The sequence below is a fragment of the Magnolia sinica genome, chromosome 7 (assembly GCF_029962835.1).
Source record: "Magnolia sinica isolate HGM2019 chromosome 7, MsV1, whole genome shotgun sequence".
In the NCBI taxonomy this organism is placed as follows: Eukaryota; Viridiplantae; Streptophyta; class Magnoliopsida; order Magnoliales; family Magnoliaceae; genus Magnolia; species Magnolia sinica.
In genome coordinates, this window is record NC_080579.1 from 96,015,279 (window position 1) to 96,041,068 (window position 25,790).

General features: G+C 38.7%; 1 protein-coding gene across 2 annotated transcripts; it reads left to right on the plus strand.

Moving 5' to 3' along the window:
- Positions 1-1,064: 1,064 nt before the first annotated feature.
- On the plus strand, positions 1,065-13,988 carry LOC131251838 (uncharacterized). Of its 2 annotated transcripts, none has more exons than XM_058252826.1 (10): positions 1,065-1,287; positions 2,415-2,471; positions 2,578-2,645; positions 9,949-10,153; positions 10,233-10,348; positions 12,415-12,487; positions 12,633-12,692; positions 12,762-12,812; positions 12,905-12,983; positions 13,606-13,988. In XM_058252826.1, the coding sequence occupies exons 1-10, from the start codon at positions 1,207-1,209 to the stop codon at positions 13,677-13,679; spliced, it is 864 nt and encodes a 287-aa protein (XP_058108809.1). In that variant the 5' UTR covers positions 1,065-1,206; the 3' UTR covers positions 13,680-13,988. The 2 variants fall into 2 exon arrangements, with proteins under 2 accessions (XP_058108809.1, XP_058108808.1); XM_058252825.1 differs by having other exon boundaries at positions 1,068-1,287; positions 10,227-10,348.
- The last annotated feature ends 11,802 nt before the right edge of the window (positions 13,989-25,790 follow it).

Here is a 25,790-nt window from a genome sequence, read left to right on the forward strand (position 1 = left end):
AGCACATTGAAATGGGGCTGGTCCATTACATTTCAGGTTGGTCCTGGTAGGATGTATCCATATATAACCTATTCTAACTTACATAAATTGGACCATTTAAAAATATGGTGGGTTTTGGGTAAGGCCAGGTTCATTCTCTGACTTGCATAGGCACGTGGACAACGGGTCTAACCGAAACTTACATGGACAAACATGCATGAGATCGACCCCGTCCATCAGGTGTGCTGCCACATTTTTATAATGGTTCCTAAAATACAGTAAAGAATACACCAAGGTGAGCCACACCACAATGAAAAATGTAAAATCATACCAATACTTCTAAGTTCGCTTGGGGTGGCTCACATGAGTCATAGCACCTCCTGATTTTGTAGGAATCCATTAATCCTGGTGTGACACGTCAGATGAGTGGATTGGATGACACATAAACACGATGGTGGACCACATTCACGATTGCAAGATCTTAATGGTGGGACTTGTCCGCCTAATATTTTAGCCCCGATCTAACCGACAGTGGCTCTCCTGATGGACGAGGTGGCTGTCATTGACATGAACTGGTTGTATTGCCTATTGAGTAAACTCTGCGGGTCTCACCGTGATTTTTATCTTTTACCCACACTGTCCATCCGCTTTACCAGCTCATTTTAGAGCATGAGCCCAAACTAGCTAAAGTGGACCACACTAGAGGAAACATTGTGAGTTAAACGCCTGTCATTGAAAACTTTCTGGGAGCCTTAGAAGTTTTAGATCAAGATGATATTTGTGTTTTCTCTTCATCCATGTACGTGTGACCTTATTAACATGCTGGATGACAAATAAACATCACTTCGGTCCCTAGAAAGATTTCAACTGTGGACATCATTATTCCCACTATTTCTTGTGGAGTGGTCCACTTGAGCTTTGGAAATCCTTCAATTTTGGTATCATACCGTAAAATGAGCTGGTAAAACGCATGGACGGCGTGGATAAAATACATAGATCACAGTAGGCCCCACAGAGTTTACTCAGTACACAATCCGCTTCCACAAAAGTCACGCGAGCCCTTTCCATTTCGCAGTCGAGGAGAGCATCTGTCCAAATTCAGATCCGAACTCGTTTGGTATAGAGTCGGGTACAATGACCTGTCGGGTCTACCCGATCCTTGTGCAACCGTGGAATAAAGAAGAAGGAGCGCAGAGGCGAGTCTGAGAGAGAGAGAGAGAGAGAGAGATGTGGGAAACGCCACCAGCGTTCCAGGAAGCAGATCGTTGTGACGTCTGCAAATGCAGTTTCAACACTTTCAGGCGACGGGTAATTAAAAAGAAGCACTCATCTTATCTCTATCCATCCACCCATTTCTAAATTAATATGAAATTCATTAAATCGCTGCTGCTTTCCTGAAACTGTTTCTCACAAAGATCTGAATTCTATTTTCTTTCTTCCATTCACTGATTCGAAAATTTGTAAATTTCAATTTCCGATGATTTTATTTTATTTTATTTTATAAATATTTAAATCATTAGACGCTTTAAATCAAGCGATGCTTCGAATACTCAATAACTTTCTCATCTCAGATTTAGCTCTTGATTCTCAGCGTTGTCTTGTCCGACGTCGCCATTAAATTGCTGAAGATATTCGGGTAGCATAGGACATGGATTTATTCATAAATGATCTTTATTCGAACAGTAATTGTGTATAATGAGTTCATGTTAACAGTAATGAGTTGATAATGATCTCTGTTAAAATGAGATGTGACTCATTTTTAGGCTTCTACCAAACAGCACCTTAGGTTCTCTTTTGATATCTTTCTTACTGGGGTATCTTGTAAGTTGTAGCTAAGAGGTTGCACCGAGGATTGTGAGGAAGAAAGTAATGATTAAAATTTTTTTTTTTTTCAACAACCCCATTGGGTTTGTAATTAGAGGAACATGTTTTATTTGGCAATGGCCTTCCTTGTTATAAGCAGTAGGAGTGGGCTTTTAGGACTAATGTAAAGCATGGATTTAGTGACTTTTGTCGGCTCTGCACATGTTTTGCTTCATTCATGTTATCACATCAAGAGTTTTCTTCTGTCTCCAATGTATCTTACACAGGAATTTGATTTCCATGTAGTTGGTGCCCATTTGTGCAATTTGTTGTTTAACACTCTTTTTTTTTTTTTTTTTTTTAAAATTAAAAAAATTGAAGCCTTGTACAGGGCTAAGCTAGTTGGCCAGTAAGGGGATTTTTTATTTTTTATTTTTTATTTTTTTTTATAAAATAATTTGAAGCCTTATACAGAGCTAAGCTAGTTGGCCAGTAAGGGGATTTTGATGCTTGCATGTGGTAGATGTCCTTGTTGTGAAATGTGGTTGGAGCAAAGTGCTAATATTAAAAAATTGGCATTGCTTCTAAATTGGGCCTCTTTTAGTTATATATTATTTGTTTTTTTAATGCAGCATCATTGCCGATGCTGCGGCAGGACACTATGCCATGATCATTCATCCAATCAAACAGTAAGAACTTCCCATACTTCTGATCCAACATGTTTTGTGTCATATAATATGATCAAACTTTGATCACATTGCTTACATGCTAAGTTTGTGGCTGTTTTTTTTTCAGACATTACCACAATTTGGCATCCACACCAATGTCAGAGTTTGCAGCGAGTGTTTCAATAATCCCAACCGGTGACTCCTTTACTGTTCTGTTTTTTTCGCTTCAATTTGATATATTCCAATCACCACTCGCAGAGTTGATTTTACATGAAAAATTGATGATGCGCCTCTAACCATTCTATGCTAGGACTTCTCCTGTACATTTCGTCTACTAAAAAAATCAATATGTATTGAAATATAGCAAATTATTATCGAATAGCTGGATAAGCCCATGATGATGATGACGATCAAATCATCAGCAATAAAAAGAAGCAAGAGAAGGGATAACAACCTGTGGCTCTTGATCTTTTGTACTCTATATGCATGGCCCTTGATTGAAAACTTGGTGGCTGTTTTGGTAATCTTATGTGTGTTTGTTTTTTCTTTCTATGGTTGCTTGGTTGAAATATCAAAGAGTCTCGCTTCATTTCCTTTCATAAACTTGTGAGAAGATTTTGATCTACCTTAATCTTTCTTCAATAGGTGTTCACACGATAAACCCTTTCCTTTACCCCCTGAAGTTTTTGGATGTACATGCTTTGTTCAAATTCTTAATGGAAATAATGACAAGTTGAGTACACGGGCCACAAAGTGTGTCTTCTTAGGTTACTCTAGATCACAAAAGTAGTACAAATGTTATGACTCTTGGACCAGTAAGAGATATGTATCCACTGATGTGATGTTCTTTGAAGACAATCCATACTTTTCTGATGAAGGGAGATCTTTACATAGCCCTCTTTTGAGTTAGGGGGAGCGTGTGTAATCTATTTCTATACTCCTTCCTATCTCTTGTCTCGATGATGCTCCTATTCCGTTTGTCTCAAAGCCCATTCTTGTGTATCATCGATGGGCTAAATCCTCCATTGTCATCCGCCCCTCATCTCATCTGCTTTTCTTGGCAGTTCATGTATGCATTCTTTGCTTCCTGATGATGATTGTCCTATTGCCTTGTGTAAGCCTACCCGCTCATGCACTATGCACCCCATTTGCAATTTTATAAGCCTACCCGCTCATGCATTATGCACCTCATTAGCAATTTTGTTTCATATTACCATCTTTCACGTTCATTCCAGTCCTTTGTAGCTTTCATATCCTCCGCTGTTATTCCGCGTAACTTGAAGAAAGTTATGAGTAGTCTTGACTTGACTAAGGATATGATGGACGAAATGCAGGCGTTGGAAAAGAACAAGACGTGGGAGTTAGTTCCCTTACCCGACGGCAAACAGACGATTGTCGGTGGGTCTATACCATCAAGCAATGTTCGTAATATCAGTATCGCACTATGTATGGCGTCCTTGGGATATAGATACGTATCGGTTATTGCACAGGATATATCGTTTGTATCGGGTAATTTATCGTACTTTTTGGGAAACATTGGGAAAATGGCTGAATTTTTCAATGAAACTTCAAGGATTATTAAAAAAAAAAAAAAAAAAAAAAAACTTAATACACAATTTTAAATCATAACATTTCAAAAAAGAAGTGCACATAATAGGTTTCCTTTATATAGGGTCCTAAGCCATGTGTTGTTTGACTGAACTAATGCAACTATATTCAAATTGACTGCATAACATTTAAGAGTATATGTGATGATCATTTCATCAAACACTCTTAAATACTTCGAAATTAGTCTTAATTAACAACTGGTTGAAGGGAAATTTTGAAAAGATTAATATTTTAATAATTTTTAATTAAAAAATGATTTTTATTTTTTAAAAATTGACAAGGACTTAACAAATTCGTAGATGAACCCTTATGTATGCTTGATTTTATGTTTGGAGTGCAACATTGCAAGCAATTTGGGAGAAATTGGGAAAATTTTGAATTTCTCAAAATTTCCCCAAATCGGACCACTTACACTCAAATTTCAAAATTAGAGTGTATATGATGATCGTTTGATCAAATACTCCTAAATACTTTGAAACTAGTCTCAACTAACAGTTAATTGAAGGAAAATTTCAGAATTAAAAAAAAATAAAATAAAATGGAGAACGTGAAGAACCAGTGGATATCAAAATCAAAGTTCAACTCCATGATTTTTCATGCAAAACATGAAGAACCAATGGATTTGTAAGCATTTGACACTGATTTAACATAATTTCAAAAAAAGAAAGAAAGAAAAAGATCTGAAACAAAAAATGCTCACCAGATCCAACATGTGGGATATATTGGCACTACCTGTGCATTTCGTATTGCATAGGTGGGATACAAAATATATCGTGGGATATATCGGCCGATATCATCAATATTTAAAACATTGTCATCAAGTACCTTCCCGATGGTTCTATTGATCGGTATAAGGCCCGACTAATTGCAAACGAGTATACTCAGACATATGGCATAGACTACTATGAGACATTCTCTCCTGTGGCCAAGCTTAACTCGGTTCGTGTGGTTATCTCCTCGGTGGTCAATTTATCTTGACCCTTATTTCAACTCAATGTGAAGAATGCCTTCTTGGATGACAATCTCGCCGAGGAGGTTTATATGAATAAACTCCCAAGCTTCTCTATGGCTTCTAACAAATGCCATGTGTGTTGCCTAAAGAAGTCCATTTATGACCTCAAGTAGTCCCCATGTGCCTGGTTCGATTAATTCAGTCGTGCTCTCCTGGATTTTGGATTTATTCGCAGTCAAGCCGATCGCTCACTCTTCATATGTCGTCGGCCTATTGGGATCATGGTGTTGATTGTTTATGTAGATGACATCGTGTTGTCTAGTGATGACACTGAGGGGATGGTGCAACTTAAATCTTTTCTTAAGCCTCGATTTGAGATAAAGACCTAGGCACTCTTTGGTATTTTCTCGGCATAGAAGTTGCTCTGTTTAAATTGGGATTGTGCTATCCCAAAGGAAATATGCTCTTGATCTGCTCTTCAAAACTGGGATACTAGGATGTAAGCCTATTACCACGCCTATGGATCCTGCTTACAAAATTAGTCTTGATGATGGTGAGCTCCTCTCTGATCCTGGGATGTATAAGCGATTGGTTGACAGACTCATCTATTTCACTATTACTCGGCCAGATCTCTCATATGTTATGGGAGTTGTAAGCCAATTCATGCGTTGTCCTCGAACCACACAACTGACTGTAGTGTATTGTATTCTCTAGTATCTCAAGTCCTCCTTAGGCAAATGTTTACTTTTTCAATTGCATTGTCATCTTCATCTGTCTAATCATTCTGATGCTAACTGTGTTGGAAGTTCACATGATCGATGTTCTATGTCTAGGTACTATACGTTCATAGGTGGCAACCTTGTCACTTGGAAGAGTAATAAACAATCCATCGTGGCGAGATCTTCTGCCAAAGCTAAGTATCGGGCAATGGTCTATGCGACACGTGAACTTATTTTGCTTCGGACCCTCTTACAGGAACTTAGTTATCCTCCTTTGACTCCTATTCCTTTGCGTTGTGACAACCAGGTTACCATTCATATTACTAGCAATTTAATGTTCCATGAGCGCATGAAACACATGGAGATTGATTGCCATTTCATTAAGGAGAAAGTTGTTGCGAAGGAAATTTCTACTCCTTTCGTTCATTCCGGGAACCAATTGGCTGATTTTCTCACCAAATCTCTTAGTAGGGATGCTTTTCTCCGTATCTTCGGCAAGTTGGGCATGATCAATATCTATGCTCCAACTTGAGGGGGAGTGTAGAGAATGTTCTTTATGTGCCTATTTCTTGTTTGTGCTTGTTTAGTGTTTGGCACTCCTACGGAGTACCCTATTGTTACTTTAGATGTTTAATAAAGTGTTGTGTGGTGTGGGAGCCCTAACTCATGAACCACCTTTTCCAAACCTCTCTCTCTCTCTCTCCTTCTCCATCTCTTCTTTTCCCACAAATCTTCTTTCCTCTACTATGGGAGGGGAGCAACACATTCAAGGTTCATTTTCATGTGCAAGAGTCCTCCCTTGATCACGGATAAGACTGCACCGAGATTCCTTGCTCAATTTTGGTATCTCGTAAGGTTTCTTCCAAAAGTGATGTCCTAGATAATCTTGCCTTCCAGCACCTTCATAGCAATTCCATATGATGGACTCCTTTGAGGTTGCTGCTAAACAATCCCATGTCTTTCCGAAAGATAGCTGTTTGCCTTTGTAGCGTTGAATCTAGTGCCATTTCTTAGAATTTTTCTGATGCCCTTCTAAACTTCTTCCACTTGTAAATACTTTGCTATGGACCTAGATCTTCCTCCCTTTTGCCTGGGTTTCCCTATGTTTCTGCCCATATTTCCTCTCCATGATCTTCCACCAGAGGAAATATTTCTCTTCACCAACTCTCCTCCACCTTTGCTCAAGAGGCTTTAGTTTTTCTCTATAGTTCTCCCAATTCCAAGCCCTCTCTCCTTTTGTGGAATTGGCTCCCTTGAAGGTGCCGGGCCGGCCTTTGCTTATTATTATTATTTTTTTTTTGGGGGGAGGGGGGTGCTTCCCAATATGTGTGTGATATGTATGAGGAATGAGGAGATGGCCAACCATCTTTTCATCCTTTGCCAGGGAAATTTAACATATTAGTATTTTGAGAAATTTCTAAAGCTTAAACATAGATGAAATGGTGGCTGATTATTACGAAGGATTAGGACTTTATAACTGACTTGCACAATTATCTCCCTAGTCCATGACCTGTATGTCGCTAGAGCTTGCCGTCTCTGATGGCATGTTGATGGATGTTAGGCACTTAGTGTTACCACCTATTGTTTTATGACCATTTCACTTCCATTGCCCTTCAAATCCTCATCCTAGTATCTGGTTTCGCCACATTGTCTCATTTTGTTTTGCTCTAGAGGTGAGTTTTGTTCTTAGTTTATTTGAATGCCGATTTCTTATTATTATTATTATTTAAAAAAAAAAAAAAAGAAAAAAGAAAAAAGAAAAAAAGAAGCTAATTTCTAAAGGTATTTTTTTTCCCCAACTTTTTTGGTGGAAAGCGTTCGGAGTGATCGAAGCAAACATGTTTGGCGTATGCCCATCTCCAATGGATTGAAATCTTAATTTCCTTGGTTACACCCCCTCCCCTCCCCTCTCTGTTGTTTCTGTTTTTGCTCTCTTTTTGAATAAAATTCTGATACCTTTCAAAAAAGAAAAAAAGACTCCTCTTGTAGAGGAACCGGTGGCGAGATTTCTGGATACGCATGATACTCTTGTCAGTTAATAAAGTGCTTTAAACAAGCCAACACGCAAATGTTCAAAAAATCGATCTGGATTTTCAAACAGTTGTCGAATCATAAATCTTGACTTGACTTTTCTTTTCTCATAAAAGCTGAAATACAGAAAAATGATGCAGCCAAAACAACCAGGTTCTTTTATTAGGCATCAAGCTGTAGTCATTTTTAAAATTCTAGAGTATCAAGTCCAATAAAGATGTGGAAAATACATCAGTCTTATTTCAATTGCTTTTTTTTTTTTTTTGGGGGGGGTGGGGGGGGATTTTTACTATAGTGCCTCCTTGACGATTGCCAAGGCTAAATATACAACCAAGATAATTACAAACCAAACAAGGATTTAATCTCACAAACGTCCACCTTCTTCAAACCGGACACCCATTCGACTGATTCCCTCTTAACCTTCCATTATATCTCCTCCCATGTTCCTTGCCTATTGATAAACAACGGCTATTGCACTCTCTGCATATGTGCCATAACACGGCCATCAAGACTAGGTGCCATATCACTCTCCTGTCCTTTCCCATCTCTCCATGCCAGCCCCATAGGAGATCCTAAACTGCCATTCATCAAAAAGAAGGAAAAAAAAAGGGCCTTCTGCTGTTACCTTCAAATGTATTTCGTCACTATTCAGTCCATATAATAAAATGAACGTTAGAATCATTAACAATCATGCAATGCGGCATCTTTGGTTTTTAGTGAACTATATTGTTTGTCTATGATTTATCAAATAGCAAGTTAAATCGGAGTAATTTTCTGTTTGGATGTAAGTTGTAGATTTTCAGCTAGAAACGATATCATTTAACACCATTGCTGACATGCCTAAAACAACAACAGAGAGATATCTTGTGATATGCGGTTTATTGTTTACAAACGCTTGAAGAGAAGCAGAGCAGAAACGATTTTTGAGAAGTCGGAATCTAACCTTATGCAGGTATATTTGCATTTTTCTATATTGGTAGTGATTCCAGCAACTTAAGCTGTGTCTCGAGGGATAAGGCTGCAAATTGCATTACATTACTTTCAAGGTGGACTCAAAGTGATATCTTGGATGAGATCTCTTGGATGATGAGTTGGATGAGATTATTGTGCTTATGGCCCGGTTGCAGTATATTCATCCTACGGTGGTAGTTGAATCCATGAAATGGTCTGCACATACCTGGGTCGATTTTCAGTTTCCTTCTACAATTTAATTAGGCCCAACGATTCTCAGCCTCATGGGGGTCACATGTACCACTTTTGGTTCTACGGCATTCCACCTAGGGTTGCGGCATTCACGTGGTTGGTTGGAAGGAAACGTGTGCTCACAATCGACAATCTTCAAAAAAGATCAATGCCTATCCCCAACATGTGTTGCCTGTGCTTGCAAGATGCCGAGACTATCGATCATTTGTTCATATTATGCCCTTTTACCATGACGAATGGTATCACTTTTTGGCGACTTTTCAAGTGTCTTGGGTGATCAGGCTTGGTTAGAGACTTCCTTTGGACGTGGCATGGAGGCCACGGGGGAAAAAGGAGTTGGAAATTATTGGCTAGTGATACTTCTGGCTGTCTGGTTGGCTATATGGAGGGAGAGAAATAGGCGCGCTTTCAAGACTCTGATAGATCAGTCGAGGCGATAGTACACGAGGTCGAAGGTTGGGTCTCGGCTTGGAAATTAGTCAGTTGTAAGGGATAGTTTTGGCCGTGGTCCCGTGTGGGCTTTTTTCTTTTCTCGCCTTTGTATTCTTTTCCTGTTTTCACTTGTTGCATGCAGGCCTCCATTAACCTTTGAAAAAAAAAAAGAAAAAAGGAGGACTCGAAGGGAATGCAACTGTAATTTGAGGTCTTTCCTCATTATGAATACTAATGTAGTTACAATTTGGTTAGTTCCTCTTTATTTAACCAATTATTGCATTCCAACACAATAGTGCATCCAAACGCAGCCTTAGGCACATTATAAGATGGGAGTTAGCTTTGAGTATTGGTTGTGTATTTTGTTAGCAACTTTTCCTGATGATCCAACTGCATCTTAATTACTAACAGGGCATGTCTATAATTCTACCATAACCATAGAAATGAGCAGCTCTTTTGATTGTTTACTGTGAAATTAGTTTGTTTCAGGTTTGAATTTTCTGTTGGTCTTTTCCATTCAATGACTTCCATGGGTTCTGTTTTGATCTTTTAGATCTGTGAGAGGTGATCCCCAGACATCCTCAGACAGCATTGACGCCACATCTGATAAATTTTCACAACTAGAAGTGAGTGAGGATGTTGACAATGTGCAGCCTAAATCAACTTCAGTTAACCCCATTTTAGATGTTCCCGAGTGCAACTGCGGAATGCCATTATGTATTTGTCAGGCTCCACCCCCAGATCCAGCCCCTTTGAAGGTAAGGAACTGTTCAGAATTTCAGAATTCTGCTAATTCGCGAATCTCCTATTTTCTCAATTTCTGTGGTGCAGATGCAGAATGCTGCCACCTCAACAGTTCAGCCAAACCCAAGGCCGAAAAAGATGAACACAAAACGACATACAGCAGACCTTATTTCTAAGAATATGGGTTCAGCTTCGAACTCCAAGCAAAGGTCTGTAATATATCAGTTCCTAAATCAATCGTCTGAACTTATCAGTAATCAGTAATAAGTGAGGTTTCTTTTCTTTGTTCATATTGGTAGTTTGGGCCACACCCGGATTTTTGAAGGAATAATTGAAACTCTTCTGTAGAACCCCCTCCCCTGGATTCTTAAAACCAAGTATTGACAGTCCTAGTCTTTGACATCTGCTTCTGCTGGGCAAGAATTTGGCAAGTTCCATTAGCGGGATAAGGAATTATTATTCTAACTTAATTCTTTCTTAGACCAATTGACAGCACTGTATTGTTTTTATTGATATTGGCACATAGGCTTATGTCAACACAGCTGGCCACTGATTTAATTTTTTACACACAAATTCCCAATTTCAATGTATTTTCTTTTCCCTTTTAAGTATTTTATGTTAACCATTGTATTTTACATTCTGATCAATGTCTTAAAAATTTTACCAGAGGCTGAACTGGAAAAGCCATTGGTTCCGGCCAGCAACATGATAAATACCACCACCACCATCATCTAAGCCTTATCCCAACTAATTGGGATCAGCTACACGAGTCATGTTCTGGCCACTCCACTCCATCAAGGACCATATCCTCAGTTAAATTATAGTTCATCAAGTCCTTTCTTAGTACCTCTACTCACGTCCTTTTGGGCCTTCCCCCCTTGCTGTTTTAGAGCCTTCAACTTGAACCAACTCACTCCTAACCAGCGCAGTTCATAGGCTCTGTTGTACATGACCAAACCATCCAAGTCTACCTTCTCTCATTAGTTGTTGGTGCTACTCCTAAGTTGTCTCAAATGCGTTCATTACTAATTCTATCCTTTCTCATCTTGCCACTCATCCATCTCAACATCCTCATTTTGGCTACACATCCTATAAACATGTTCCTTACATGCCCAACATTATGTTCCATAAAGGTATCATTTCAATTTTTTTGCCTAGACAAGATACGCCCCATTTGCAAGATGGAACACCAGTTAATATGGTCTTCAACCCATACGAGAACCTTTGTGAATGAATGCGGGGCAGCTATTTGAATGCTTGCTTGGGTTAGTGGGGGACCTACTGGACATTATAGAAAAGCACCCTTTGAGCTGGACAGACATTATGTGATGTCACCCTTTGATGAGAGATATGAGGCAAGAGGCTTCGAGAAAACTTTTGTTTTCTGAATTATATTCAGCCAGTAAGCAAACAGAAAATCCATGGCTATTTGAACCCGAGTGTCCAGGAAAAAGCAGAATATTTGATGGAAGAACTGGAGATCCTTTTGAACATCGTATAAAATCTCCCCTTCGGTTTGATTGCGACAACATAATGTAGTATATATAAAAATAAAGAAAATAAGACAAAATCGAGAAGCAAATGAAAATATAAAAGTTTTAAAAAAAGTTCTATTACTTTTATGTTCCTCTTTGCTTTAACAAAATGAATCACTGGCTGGAAGTAGGAGTCTAAGACATCCAATCCCTAATGGTACACTTTTGCTTTTACTAAAATTGCTGTTGAGGCTTTCTTTTTCCTGCAAGAACTAGGTGGTTCACTCAGAACCAGTCAATGCTTCATGCTTCGACTTCAAGATCTTTGCCCAAAAAAAGGTTGAAATTGAGAACAAGACCACTGGTGTGGCCTTTTTTGGTCTTTTTTCCCAGTTCAAACTGCAGTACAGTATAGTTTTCTAAGCATTGATTTTAATATAGGAGATGATATTTAAACCTCCTGCTTTTGATAGAAACATCCCTTGGTAGTTTTTACTTCACCCAAGAAACTGCTAAAGAAACAGATAACAAAGTCTTATGTAAAAAAGGCAGTTGTAAGTATCTTATCTCTTAATATATTTATCGTTTCCCAAGAATAATTCGCTTAATATTGTCATTGAAGAATTATTTTATGAACATGTTGGTGTAATGTTTATCCCAATGTGACCATGTTTGAAAATTTGGTGTGTCCAACACTAGCATGTGTCCATTTGCCGTTAACGTTTTGTTTTGTGGCTTTGTTTGCACATCAAAGTCATTATACTACTGAATTCCTTTAGAATAACTTGATGGCTCTGCAGCACGTTTTTCAACCTTGGCCAAACAAATGATAGCTTGGATAAACCTCGCGTGGATTACGAAGTTAACGGGGAGGTATTAATGCTCCTCTTGGATATCAAGCAGACAACTTTCAACTATGATTACAAAACAATTTCTATGCAATTTGTTCTTGATTCTTTGATTGAATGATTTATGCAATGTGTTCTTGATTCTTTGATTGAATGATTTTTCACTTTAGGGTTTAAGAGAAGCCATAAAAAGCCATGATGTTGAGGCTGTAAAGAAGCTTCTGAGTGAGGTAGCACTGCTTACATCCTTGAGTTTGTTCTTTATCATGGATTTACGACTGAATGTTTCATCTTAACAGGGTGTGGATGCCAACTACTGTGACAAGCAAGGGTTTTCCTTGCTACATTTGGTATGGTTTCAATATCCACTTTTGATTTTGATGCGTTGTAGAATTACGTGAGTTGACCTCTATGTTGCTAATAGTAAAATTGATTGGTGCAGGCGACCCTCTTCAATCAGACTGAAATTTCTTTCATTCTCATGGAGCATGGGGCGAGTCTGGAGTGCAAGAATGCACAAGGTAATTCCCTTTGATGATTCTTCATTTGCTTCTATATGAATTAGTTGGATAATCAATTGTCGAATTATAGCTGCACAAGTTTGTGCTTAGGGCGCAGTTGCCCCTTTCAGACATTTCGGTTCTTAGAATTGCTTGTGCTCTTCCTTCTGTTACTGCTGCTTTGCAAGGAGCATTCCTTGATACCAGGGGAGTGCGATCTTTTCTTCTTCTTCTTCTTCTTCTTCTTCTTCCATTTTTTTTTTTTCTGGTTACTTGATTCACGGGAAAATCTATCTGCCAATTTCTGAAGTGGTCTTGAGAAACTTGTTCTATAATGATTTTCTTGAGTTTGGAATTGGAGTCTGTACGTGGAACCTGGTCGAACTGAGTCAATTCAGCCAGGATTAGTGAGTTACTGAATATCGAATCTCATAACATGAAGTGGCTTTGTGTGTGTGTGTGTGTGTGTGTGTGTGTGTGTGTTCGCGCACGCATGCAGGCGTGTGCTGCATGCACTTATCCATCTTCAAGCCTGAGAATAAGCTCTGTTCCTTAGGGTGTATTGACAGTTACAACTATATATTGAATAAAGTATGCGTGGTCCTATTGTATTACAAGTGCTGACTCTCATTCTCTTATTCAGGGGAAACACCTTTGGATTGTGCCCCTACCATGTTGCAGTACAAATTACGGAAGAAGATGGAAGAAAGTGCATAGCCCCAAAACCAAGGTCATTGATTGACCTGCGAGATGAATCTTCACATTGTCTTTAACACGGCCAAACTCCTTTTTCTTTGAAAGTGTTGACAAGTTATATATTAGCTTATCAGGTGGAATAAATGATTTGTACCTTCCCACGAAGGCTGTGTATTGGAGCTGTAGATACTAAATTGTTACCAACCACATTGTGGCCGCACAATGTAACGAGTACAATCCATCTTTGAGAAAGTTGCCACATTGGATATTCGTCAGGAAAACTATTGGACTTCCATGTATAATGCCTATGCAATGTAATGCATTTCTTTTTAGCTGGTATTTTGTAGTTTATACATCCATGAACTAATACTCAAGGAGAGTGAGCAGTTGAGTAACATCCACAGCAAAAATGTGCATTGGCTGGATGTTTTACTCCAGTCAAGTTCGGATGGTGATAGGAAGTCACATTCATTGTTCGGAATATCTCTGATATTATCGAAGTATGCAGCTCCACGATGCTGATAACACTGATAGCAATATGGATAACACTGGTAGTCTCAGAAATTTCAAGCATCGGCGATGTATCACTAAGTAACCAATGTATTGATATTGCTAATGCATCGCCAATATTTTTCACTGTGTAAATTCTAGGTGTCGCTTGTATCGCCAATGTATCGATATCGCCAATATTTTGGACTCTGTAAATTCCAGATGTTATTTGTATTGCTTGTGTATCAGCAATATTTCGATAATATCGCCAATGTATTGATATTAACAAAAATATGTTTATTAAAAAAAATTTCATTTCAATTTTTTTTAAATGGGTGGATGGTTGTATGCAGTATTCAAATTATTGATGATAATATTGATCATATTGCAATAAGTCACAACATGGGTGATATTGAGACGATAGTCTTTCATTTCCTTCCTAGCCGATGATTTCTTGGTGAAATATTATGTGTTGTCCATATTCTAAAATACCATAGATGTTTGGATGGAAGGTTGGATAGATAGATGGAACGGATAGGATAGTTAGACTGGTTTCTTATGGCGGCATATGCTTTTAGGCCTCCATTAAATGAAAAGTTATTATATATGCATTTTTATTTTCTTTTTGTAAATTTTTTATTCCTAAAATATGTAAATATGTGTAATCTAGCATATCTTGAAGTTTCATTAAAAATTCTACTGTTTTCCCATGTTTTCCCAATGTTTTTCTGCATTTTCAGCTGTATATAAATATTGTTTTTGTATTCCCGGCCAGCAAAATTTTTGGCGATACTGATACTTCGGACACTGGTCACATAGAGATTTCCATCACCTCCTCAACTGTCAAAGTGCAGCCCACTCCATCAGTGTCTAATCTTTGATTGAACGGACATTAGACACTACTACAGTAAAGTTCTGTTATGGTTGTTTTAAATTGGAGGGTTTCAATATTAAAGCATGAATCTATGGTGATTGGCACATTGGATGCCTTCAATACGCATGCCCATAAGTCTAATGGGACACCAAGGATGAATTATATCTTTTATGTTTCCGCGTAGCCCTAACAATGACGGTTTCTGGGATTTTAATAGAAGACCATTTGCAAATTTAGCTTTGCAATGGATCATATGGGATCTGCTTGCTCGGGTTGTTTATGAATAGAGCCACACGACCAATGATGCCATGTATCTGCATTTCCTGTGGCAATTACGAATAGATCATGGTCAGCGAAAGTCATTGGAGAAGTTCTAGTACCGGAATGAGGGACAATCTTGCCAGGTTCTCATCATGGGTTTGAGACATTTGTGCCCTCTTGGGATGCAGAGGCAGGCATTTTTTTATTCTCCATCGAGGATCCTTTGCAAAGCATGTTAAGGGTGTGTTTGGATGCATTTTGAGATTGAGTTGCATTATTACTAATGATAAGGTGGAAATTCTTAAATTATGAGATTTGACTGGAAATGAGTATCCCCAACTCAATGCACTTGTATAACCGAATTAGTGATTTTTGCAGATTTTCTTTCTGAAAGAAGAGTGATTATTAGGGCATGAAAAGAATTGACTAACATGGAATGCTAGAAGATGGCTTGTCATCTTTAACTTGTTCATCAACAGAAGTTATGGTGTTTGGAAAAAGTTTTAAAAAATAACCCTCTTAAATCTAAACGAACTGGCTATTTACAGAGTAGGCAATGAGGGACAAGGGTTAGATTTTAGGAAAACTATTGGTATACAGACTGCCTCTTTGTTGGATCTTCCAACAAGATCCAACAACTTGAAACATTCAGCAGGATGTATTGGTGTTACAACCACAAGGGTTACGAAATAGCGCGGTGCCCACTTTCCTTGAGTGATGAAGAAATAGGGAGATTAACAGATCTTCAACAGATTCTTCTAGTGTTTATCCTCAGGGATGGATGGGACCGGCGAGTCTGGACTCTTGAAACCACAGGGTTGTTTTCTGTCTAAGCTTTTCATAGGTAATCGGAAGAGGAATTTGTTGTGGCATTCGGCTGGTTTGTGTGTTTAGATAATGGTCTGCCCACAGACCATTTCACAAGTAGGGAGATAATCATAACTAAGGTATGTATGATGATGTGTTTAGAGCCGAAGGAGTTAGCAGGTCATCTCTCTTGATGTCTTAGAACATTTGGGGTGATGTGAACATGTCCAAGCTCAGTGAGGGAATTCATGTAGGCTTGGAGATTTGATTTCTCAAGGGTGAAGGAAGCTGCAAGCTGTGGAACTTAAGAAGCTGGGCGACAATCCTACAGTCTATTTGGAGAAAGGAACAAAATGATGGGGCATTTCTGAATAAGGAGAGAGATGGAGTAGATATGCAAAGAGGCTGGAAAGCAAGGAATAGCCATCGTTGTCATTATAGCTGATGAACCTAAACTTTTGGAGAGACTAGATAGCAGTCTAGTTTGAAATGCAGGGTTCATGACTATTATAGCTTATGGATACATTCCTAGTGTGTAATTAAGACTTAAAAAAGAATATAATGGCGGAAAGTAGTGGCGAGAAGGGTGATTAGTCAAGGAGCACACAGTGCGAGCACGTTGTCTGGATGCGGATAAGGTAGATAGAGGGGGTGGTCCTACCCATATGTGACTGGATATGGTCGATCAGTCGGTCGGGGCGGGCCATTTGTGTTGGATAAGGATTGGTGGGGAATCCTGCTTTCCTCTAATTCTGACATGTGTTCCATCTTGATGTTGTTAGTGGATTCGAGATCCATTCACCAGAGAAGATGTGGCTAGCTCCCCGTCGACAGTTAGTCAGCAGTTGAATGTTGTCTTAAAGAAGAAGGAATGAGAAGAATACAAGTAAAAGCAGTTTTGTTTTACTCTTATACACTTTCTTCTTCTTATCCCCATCTAATATCATGAATTCAGTCATCCATTTTTGGATTAGAAATAGAGCTAGAACTAAATGACTTTTAGGAATCATTTGGGCATGGAATGTGAAGAATTTGTACAGTGTTTTTAAAAAATTTTCAAGTCATTCGATAATAAGAAATAAGAGAGATTTAGATTTCAGATGAACCAAAATCTTTCAAAAGAGTCCTTTATACATTCACACCTCAAATCTGATTTTTAAAATCCACCTAATTATATGTATTTTAGTATAATTGATTATTGGAATTATGCATTTGGTTAAATTCACATCCATCTTACAATCACTTGGCAGCATCAAATGCCAGGGATTTATAGAGTTTTTTTTTTCCCCCCTTATTCATTTAGTAACAAAGAATGGAAGAAATTTAGATTTTAGAGGAATCAAAAACTCCCAAAAAAAACTTTTTGCACATTCTCACTTCAAAGCTAATTTGTAAAATCCTCTTAATTTTATATAATTTAAAATCCATTCTGACATACAAACCCCTTATATAATATAAGTTGTTGAAATTATGCATTTGGTTAAATTCACATTCTCTATTCTTTGATCTGCCGTCCTTTCGACAAGTGTCTAATTTTAGCATCATTGGTAATGTTTGAGAGAATAAATGGACTAAGGACAAAGAGAAATGAGATTCTGATAGGGGTTAAGCTTCTCTTTTTCCATAAGATGGGAGTGGCAGAGGCAGGTCACCTCTATTTAATAAAAAGAGAGAGATTGGGAGTAGTATTAATATTATAAATATAAATAGTGGTGACCATGGTCAGAGTCTGTATTAGAATAATCTGTAAATGGGCAGGTGATGGAGCCAGGTAGGACTTTGGAGGGTGTGGGTGGAATCTGAGTCAGGAGTGACGGAGACATGATGGAGGATTTGTCTTACAGATGTCACGTCCCATCACCAAAAATTAGGTAGCAGACCTTTGTCACTAGTTTTCATCTTTTCCCATCTTCAAATATTTGGACACAACATTATCTTTTCTAACTTTCAGTTGAAATCTATACCGTTGGTTTGTGTTCAGATCTATCCATGAAGAAAGCTGATATGCGGCCCTGAGAAGCAGTTATCTTTTAAGCCATCCGACCAAGAAGAGGATTGGGCAGTTATCTTTTAAGCCATCCGACCAAGTAGCGGATTGGGGACCGACTGAGTAAACTCTGTGCGGCCCACCGTGATTGATATATTTTATTTACGCTATCCATCCATTTTATCAGATAATTTTAAGGCTTGAACTTAAAAATCAAGCATATACAAAGCTAAAATGGACCACACCACAGGAAACAATGTGAATTGAATGTCTACTGTTGAAATGTTCCTGGGGTGCCACAGAAGTTTTGGATCAAGCTTATATTTGTGTTTTCACTTTATCCATATCTGTATAATCTTATAAACAAGTTGGATGACAAATAGACATCACTGTGGGCGTTTCAAAGGTTTCAAGGGTAGAAATCATTATTCTCACTATTTCCTGTCGTGTGGTCCATTTGAGCTTTGGATATGCTTCAATTTTGGGCTCATGATCCATAAAAACAGATGGACGGCATGGATAAACCACATACATTCACGGTGGTTCGAATATAGTTTACTCAGTTCGTAAAAGGGTACCGACTAACTCAGTACGGATTAGGTTGTGCCATTACCGCCGGGCCACCTTGATGTATGTATTTTATATCCACGCAGGGCATGAGCTCAAAAATGAAGCCGATCCAAACTTAGGTGGACCATACTATAAGAAAACAGTGTTTATTGTTTAATGAATGCCCTACTATTAATAACTTCCTAAGGGCCATGGTAATGTTCCCTAATATTTATTTTCCATTTGACTTATTGATAAGGTCGCCTACCTGGATGAAGAAAACAAAATATCAGCTTGATCCAAAACTTTTGTGGCTCATTATAAAGTGTTAATGGTCAAACACAACTGTCTCCTATGGTATGGTCTAGCTGAGAATTGGATCTGCTGTTTTTTTGGGCTCATGCCTTTTTTTTTATTCTTTTTTTTTTTTTTGGGTTAGCCTGTTAGCAAGCACCCATGTCAGTACACACACTCCATGTTAGCCACCCCCACTAGGGATCGATACCAAGACCTCAAGGGCTCATTTTAAGGCTCATGCCTTAAAATGACCCGGTGAAGTGGATGGACGCATGGATGTAAAATACATACATCAAGGTGGGTCCCATAGTAAGGGCTGCACCATATTGGACAAGTATATATGGGCCGCACCTAATCTGCTCCTTCTAACAAGGGGAGGAAGCATCATCAACTTTTATCAGTCATTTGAGTGGGAAAGATTACTGAAAGATTACTTTAGCAAAGAACAAAACATTATCATCATTATTAATTATTACCGAGAAAAATGTTATTAATTAACAAATATATAAAAAAAGGGTGCTATTCATTAGAAAGAGGAAGAATGTTGTCCATGTGTCTATAGGGATAGACATATATGAAAAATGCTATACTTCCAACCAGTTGGTGTGTGAGGCCCACCATGGTGTTTGTGTGACATCTTGCCCATCCAATAAGGTTGTGGGACTGTGAAAACGAAATGGCCAGAAAATCAAGTCATTCCAATAATGAAAATGGAATGTTCAAGCTCTCTCTCCATGAGCCTTGTTTACATTCATTTTCGATGCCCCGACATGGACTAATGAAAGACTGCCGCAAGTCGGCACTATGGGTTAGCAATAGCGCAAATCCTATTTACATTCAGGAGTATCTTCACTTGATCTTCCTTCGACATTATGCATCTAATTATTAATGTGTGGAGGCACAGACTCTCACATGTGCCTTTAGAAGATCAAATCAACGAAGGTCATGTGGCCACGATTAACATGCTAATTAATGCGGCAGCGTACCCAATACATCTGTAAAAAATTCATCGAAAGAATATATCTTATCACATATTTGGCTATGATACACTCAATGAAGCTATCTATCATAATCCTTTTAAAATTGGAGATTTTCCCAGAGACGTTTGATAATGTTATGAATATCCGAAGGTTGGACCTTTATCTAAGCAAATATGATTACGATTTGGACCTAGATCAAGAGAGAATGGATATCAAATAGATTGGGTCCCAAATCATACATTAATTGAAATTATGAGGATGAGAGCGTTTGTTGAAAGATTTAATCCAACCTATCTCCGATAACAAATCAATATCAGGTGGATCCGAACCGCCCAACATCGCAAGGAAGAGACAGAGAGTCCGATTAGATGAGTAACCATGATCAATTTAAGGCTAGGATCAACCTCCAAATTAATCATGAATTTGATTATTGGGCAACGCAAATCTCCCATAAAAGGGATTAGCCACGAGAAGAAGATATGAGAAGTCAGCAATTCCAAATCTATCTGAAGTCCTTCATATTTAGAATACACATCATGAACGTGAAAGATATAGGATTAGCAAGGAAACCCAACAAATGTTTTACCACCTCGACAAGTTATAAAAGAAGTACACGAAGAAGAGCTTGGGGTCCTACGCCAAATGCATTTATTTAATTTTCAATTTACCTTTCATTTATCGTCTTTTATCTTAGCCTAGCTTTAGCATAGACTGTCACTACTTAACATCCCACATTACGATACCGTAAGATTAGATTAAATATCCACAACCTTAAGTTGTCGTATCCCGATTAACTGAGTCCTTACTTAGGCGATCATACCAATCCGATCACATTTTGCTAATCATTTGCCTTGATTGTTTGTTCCGATAGACGAATCAATTATTTATCTTTCGATTGTTTATTTTATTAGATTATTTTCAATACTTCGTCAATTATAATCGGCTACTTATTTAATTAATAAAATCAATATTGTTTAGCCAATTTTATATATTTGTTCATCATTCTTCTTTTAAGAAATATATTATGAAAATATTGCTAAAAAAATAAGTCCTTAAGTCAATAAACACAAGGCAAGTTCTTGAGCCCATTTACATAAGGCAAAAAAAATCCATTTAGAATGACTAACTCATGTCCTTTCATAAATGACATTATCGCAGATCACAACTGATGATTGAAAGGATAACTGCATCTTATGTCCAGTCTCTAATTAGTCTACCTTAGTGCAAAGTCACCAACATTCGATCAAATATTAAGTTAAGGAGACTCGCGCCCCGCGTCATAAACACATATGAAATATGAATACAGGCTGTCGATCACGTGTAGCCAGACATCCACTCCAACAATCAAATACACCCCATCCACGGTGGTCTATGGGACTCAAAATCAGGAAAATTCAGGACTTAGGTAAGGTGCACCACAAACGTCAGTCTAGAGTAGATGCCTATACATTAAAACTTTTGTAATTGTTTATAAGATCCTTTGAAATATGGTTTAAACATCCAGACCCACATAGGTAAGGGGTCACACCAAATCTCAGGCCATTCAAAAACTTAAGTGAGCCCATCAGGTGCTTTTAAATGCTTTAGGCATGATATTACATGGTTTGAGATGGTGTGGTCCACCTGAGTTCAGGGTTGGACTATTTTAAGGATATCCCATGACATAGAGGGAACCCACCAAATGCAAGGTATGGATCTCTGTCAACATATCACGGTATGCATGCCTTACCATGCACCGACCTCATATGGACATGAACATGACCTGTCTACTGTCCGTTGTATCTGGTCCAACTCTTCTTTCACTACTGATGTAGTGCAAAAATGACATCGACCAACTGGTCTGAAATATCCTTAAGCGACCTCTCTCATGAATGATCTTGTCCATCCATTATTGTATGTAATTGATTGGACGGTCTTCATCATCCCATCAGCACAATTTTGTCAAGGTATAGCATATAAAGTATAGAGAGGACCCAATGAACAGTCAAGATAGGTGATGTGGATGCCAACAAGTCCAGATGCAATTAGGTGCATGGAAACGTTTGATACACATTCTACTAAATGAGTTCTCTTTAATTTTATATAATAATAATAATAAAAGTTAATCAGGCAAGTATACTTATTATCTATTCTAGTCTCTAGAAGGGTCTGGAGAAGCCACTCTCTATCTTTCAAACTTTCGCCATTCCTTTCTCATCTTTGTGTCCCACCGCACATTGATCCAGACCGTTCAATCCAGTGGGTTCAATGTTGGATGGCAGTCATGTGTCAAAACCCCGTTGATATGAGATCCTCACTGTCCATGCACAGCTGTTGAAATGTGGACCGTTGTTCATGGACAATGAAGATCCCTGAACTGTGAGGCTTTTACAGGACCCACCACTACATGGGTGCCACGTGGCAAGGGCCAAGAAACCAGCAATGGTGGGAGCACTAAAAAAAGAAAAGGAGAGGAGAAGAAGAATCAAGACATCTCCACATGGGGAAATGGTACATGCACCATCCAAGGTAACTTAAGAGCCGTCCGATCAGGTCATTTGCTACAAGGGGTATGGATGCCCATGCAGCCAGTGTTTTGTATCGTCTTTCCACATGCCCATATCGTCTGTACGACCTGACATTCGGCTACATTTAATTGAGACCGTCCAAAATGTGCTCATTGTTCAGATGGCTCCTTTACGTTGGATCAGACTAATTCGATTTTTTCAATTGGCCGATTGATGGACATTTGATGGACGGTCGAAATGAAAATACTCAACAAATGTTTACTAATCGTAGGTTAGGATTGTCCAATCAATTTTACTTTTGGATGATCAACTACTTATACAAGTACCCTCAATTTGGACGGTTTGATTTGAGCTGATGTATGCCACATCTACGATTTTCGACTGCCTGTACACTTCCTACGAGTCGGGGAATATATAGTACGGTGGAGTAAGGGGAACCGGAATAAGGTAGACCCATCCCACATGATAATAATAAGAAGGGTTATTTGTCAATCCGAACCGTCCATCTAGCGGGCACAATCATGGATGGCCTATATGTCGGAAATCATACCTAAAGGAGAATCCTACCCTTCATTTTCCATCGTTTTTAAGAGCATAACACCGACTATTAGCCTTTTTGTTTTTGTCATTACTTTGGATGCCACTGTCAGATTAATGGTATTGAGAAATGTTACACTCCGGTAACTATAACTCACAGTGCTCCTAGTTGCATCAGGTAACTTGGACAGCCCGATAGATTGATCTAAGCGGTGCATTTAAGTATAGGAAATATTTCAACAGCTAGCATGAAAACTATGACTAGTTGGACTATCAAATCATAGATTCGACCTTACTTTTTATAGCCATCCTTTTTCCAACCATGGATCATATGGTTAGGTTTGCTTAAAAGAAGTGGTTCTTCGAAATAATAAGCAACATGACAATGCCAACTACCAAATACATAGATCAAGTTGTGGGTTAGACTTAAGTTCGGTTTTATATCAACGCCGTCCAACATGGATCGCGCGTCCATATCATTTTAGGATAGAAACCGAGAGACGTTAAAAAAAAAAAAACTGAGTAGAAAAAGAAATAAATTTGAAGCTTAAGTAGACCACATCACAGGAAATGTTGTGGATAATGACATCCACCGTTGAAACATTTCAACGAAAAACCGTAATGTTTATGTGTCATCGAACCCGTTGATAAGGTCATTAAGGCTTAGATGAATGAAAATCGGAACCCTTCCAGTCTAAACAAGTCAATCGTAAGTGTTTTCTGTAATGTGGTCCATTTGAGGTTGGGATCCGCTTTACTTTTCATCTCATGCCATGCAAATGAGGAGGGAAAACATATGGACGGAATGGATATAAAGCACTTGCACATCAAGCTGGGCTTCCAATCTCAATAAATCAACATACCATTACTAAGGGTGGTGTTGGCAAAACTAGCTTGTCTGCATTCGAGTGATATTTGCTGATCGAAATGCTTATTCTAGGTTTGAGCAAGTCCGCACCTGACTTGCCAACCATTATGGTGGAATTTCAATAGTTGTGGCCGTGGGGACCAGGGCGAATCAATATCTGAACATGTCCATTTTATGATATATGCTTAATCCAAACTCACACTTCCGTCCGGAACAACATGTAGTAGTCCTAGGCCTGATGCAATCTAAACATGCATTGATAACAACCAGGCTCATGGCAATTCCAAGAGAAAGCATGACAGAAGCGGATTATATTGTTTTTAGAATTCCATCCTGTTGGGGGAAAATGTAACGACATATAGCATGAGTCAACTCTACAACCGGCACGGACCCAATGGGTCAAATTGCTCGTGAGATACTTACTAGCAAAGAAAGGCTGACCACGAAGTAGGTCGGTATAGTCATAGGTTCACATGACTACTGGCCGATCTATTGAGTAGGCCAGCATAACTATAGGTCATCTACAGGTTGGCTATTGGTCAGCACTAACATAAGTCAGCTATAGGTCGGCCATAGCTCGGCACAGTTTTCGACAAAGTCAGCAGTCGGTATCAACCTCAAGTGAATACTGATTTGTCGAGACCTTGAGTAAATGCTGATTTGTTGAGACCTCAGGTGAATGCTGATCTGTTGAACAACTCGGTATTACCTACCTCTAAGACGCCATCCGCCTTTGCCGACCGACCTTGTTCCGAGCAACTGACTCGAAGATCTCCCTAACGGCCTGAAGATCTCTCCTAAGATCTTCAAGAGATAAGTTTGGATCCTGATGATCTCAGATGCCCGTAGTCTCGAAGAGATCTTCGACATAGCTGGAGATCCATACGGGAAGATCTCTGACGTATTTGGCCTCCTAAACGGAGAACTCTTCCTATGGTGTGATCTTCCCACTCTTATAAATAGGGAAGCCCGTAGCTATTGGAAGGTACACATACTCAATCCTATATACAACTGGTAACTCTTTTCCAAAAAAATATCATCTCCTACAAAGACCCAAGTTCCTAACTTAGGCATCGAAGGGTCCCCTGTACTAACCAGGGTTTCCTTTGTCTCTTTCTTATCTGTGTGCAGGTTCTCGAGGGTCTATTAAGGGAAAACTGCATCAACACATCCTATGTAATCCATCTAGTACCTAGCGCCAAACACACCTTGAAATTCCAGATTTTCAAAATTCAAATTTTATAGAACTGGGGTGCAGATTGGGTGTTACTCGGGAAAACCCAGGTAACTAGCTTAGTCGGTGTTAGCATTACTGTAGGGCCCACCTTGACCATATGTTGCATATCCACTGTGTCCACCTACTTTTAAAGCTCATTTTAAAAAATGATCCAAAAAAATTAAGCATATCCAAATCTCAGGTGAATCGCATCACAATAAATAGTGATGATTGAATGCTCCCCATATAAAAGCTTCCCAAGGCCCACTATAAGTAGATTCGTAATGTTTATTTGCCATCCAACTCGTTTATAAGGTCGATCGGAATTGGGTGAAGGGAAAATACAAAGATTAAGTTGATCTAAAACTTTTACAACATAAAAAAAGCTTTTAGTGGTCGTACACTACTTTTTCCAGTTGTGTAATCCATTAGAGATTTGGATATACTTAAGTTTTGGAATAACATTCTTAAATGAACTTAAAAAACAAATGAAGGGCATGAATATGAAATACATTCATCAAGGTAGGCCCCACACGATAAGAGTAACACCCACTAAGTTGTTACGTGAGTAATAGCTAATCCGAGGTGGGCAAGATCCGACTCGACCGAACCGATCAGATCCAACTTGACCCGAACTAAAAGCCAGGGTGGGGTCGGATTGAGTAGACCTACTCGAATCTGAAGCCTGACCAAGTCGAGTTCGGGTCACGTAGTAACTAGATCTGATCCGATCCGATCTGGTCGAATCCGAACCGATTTG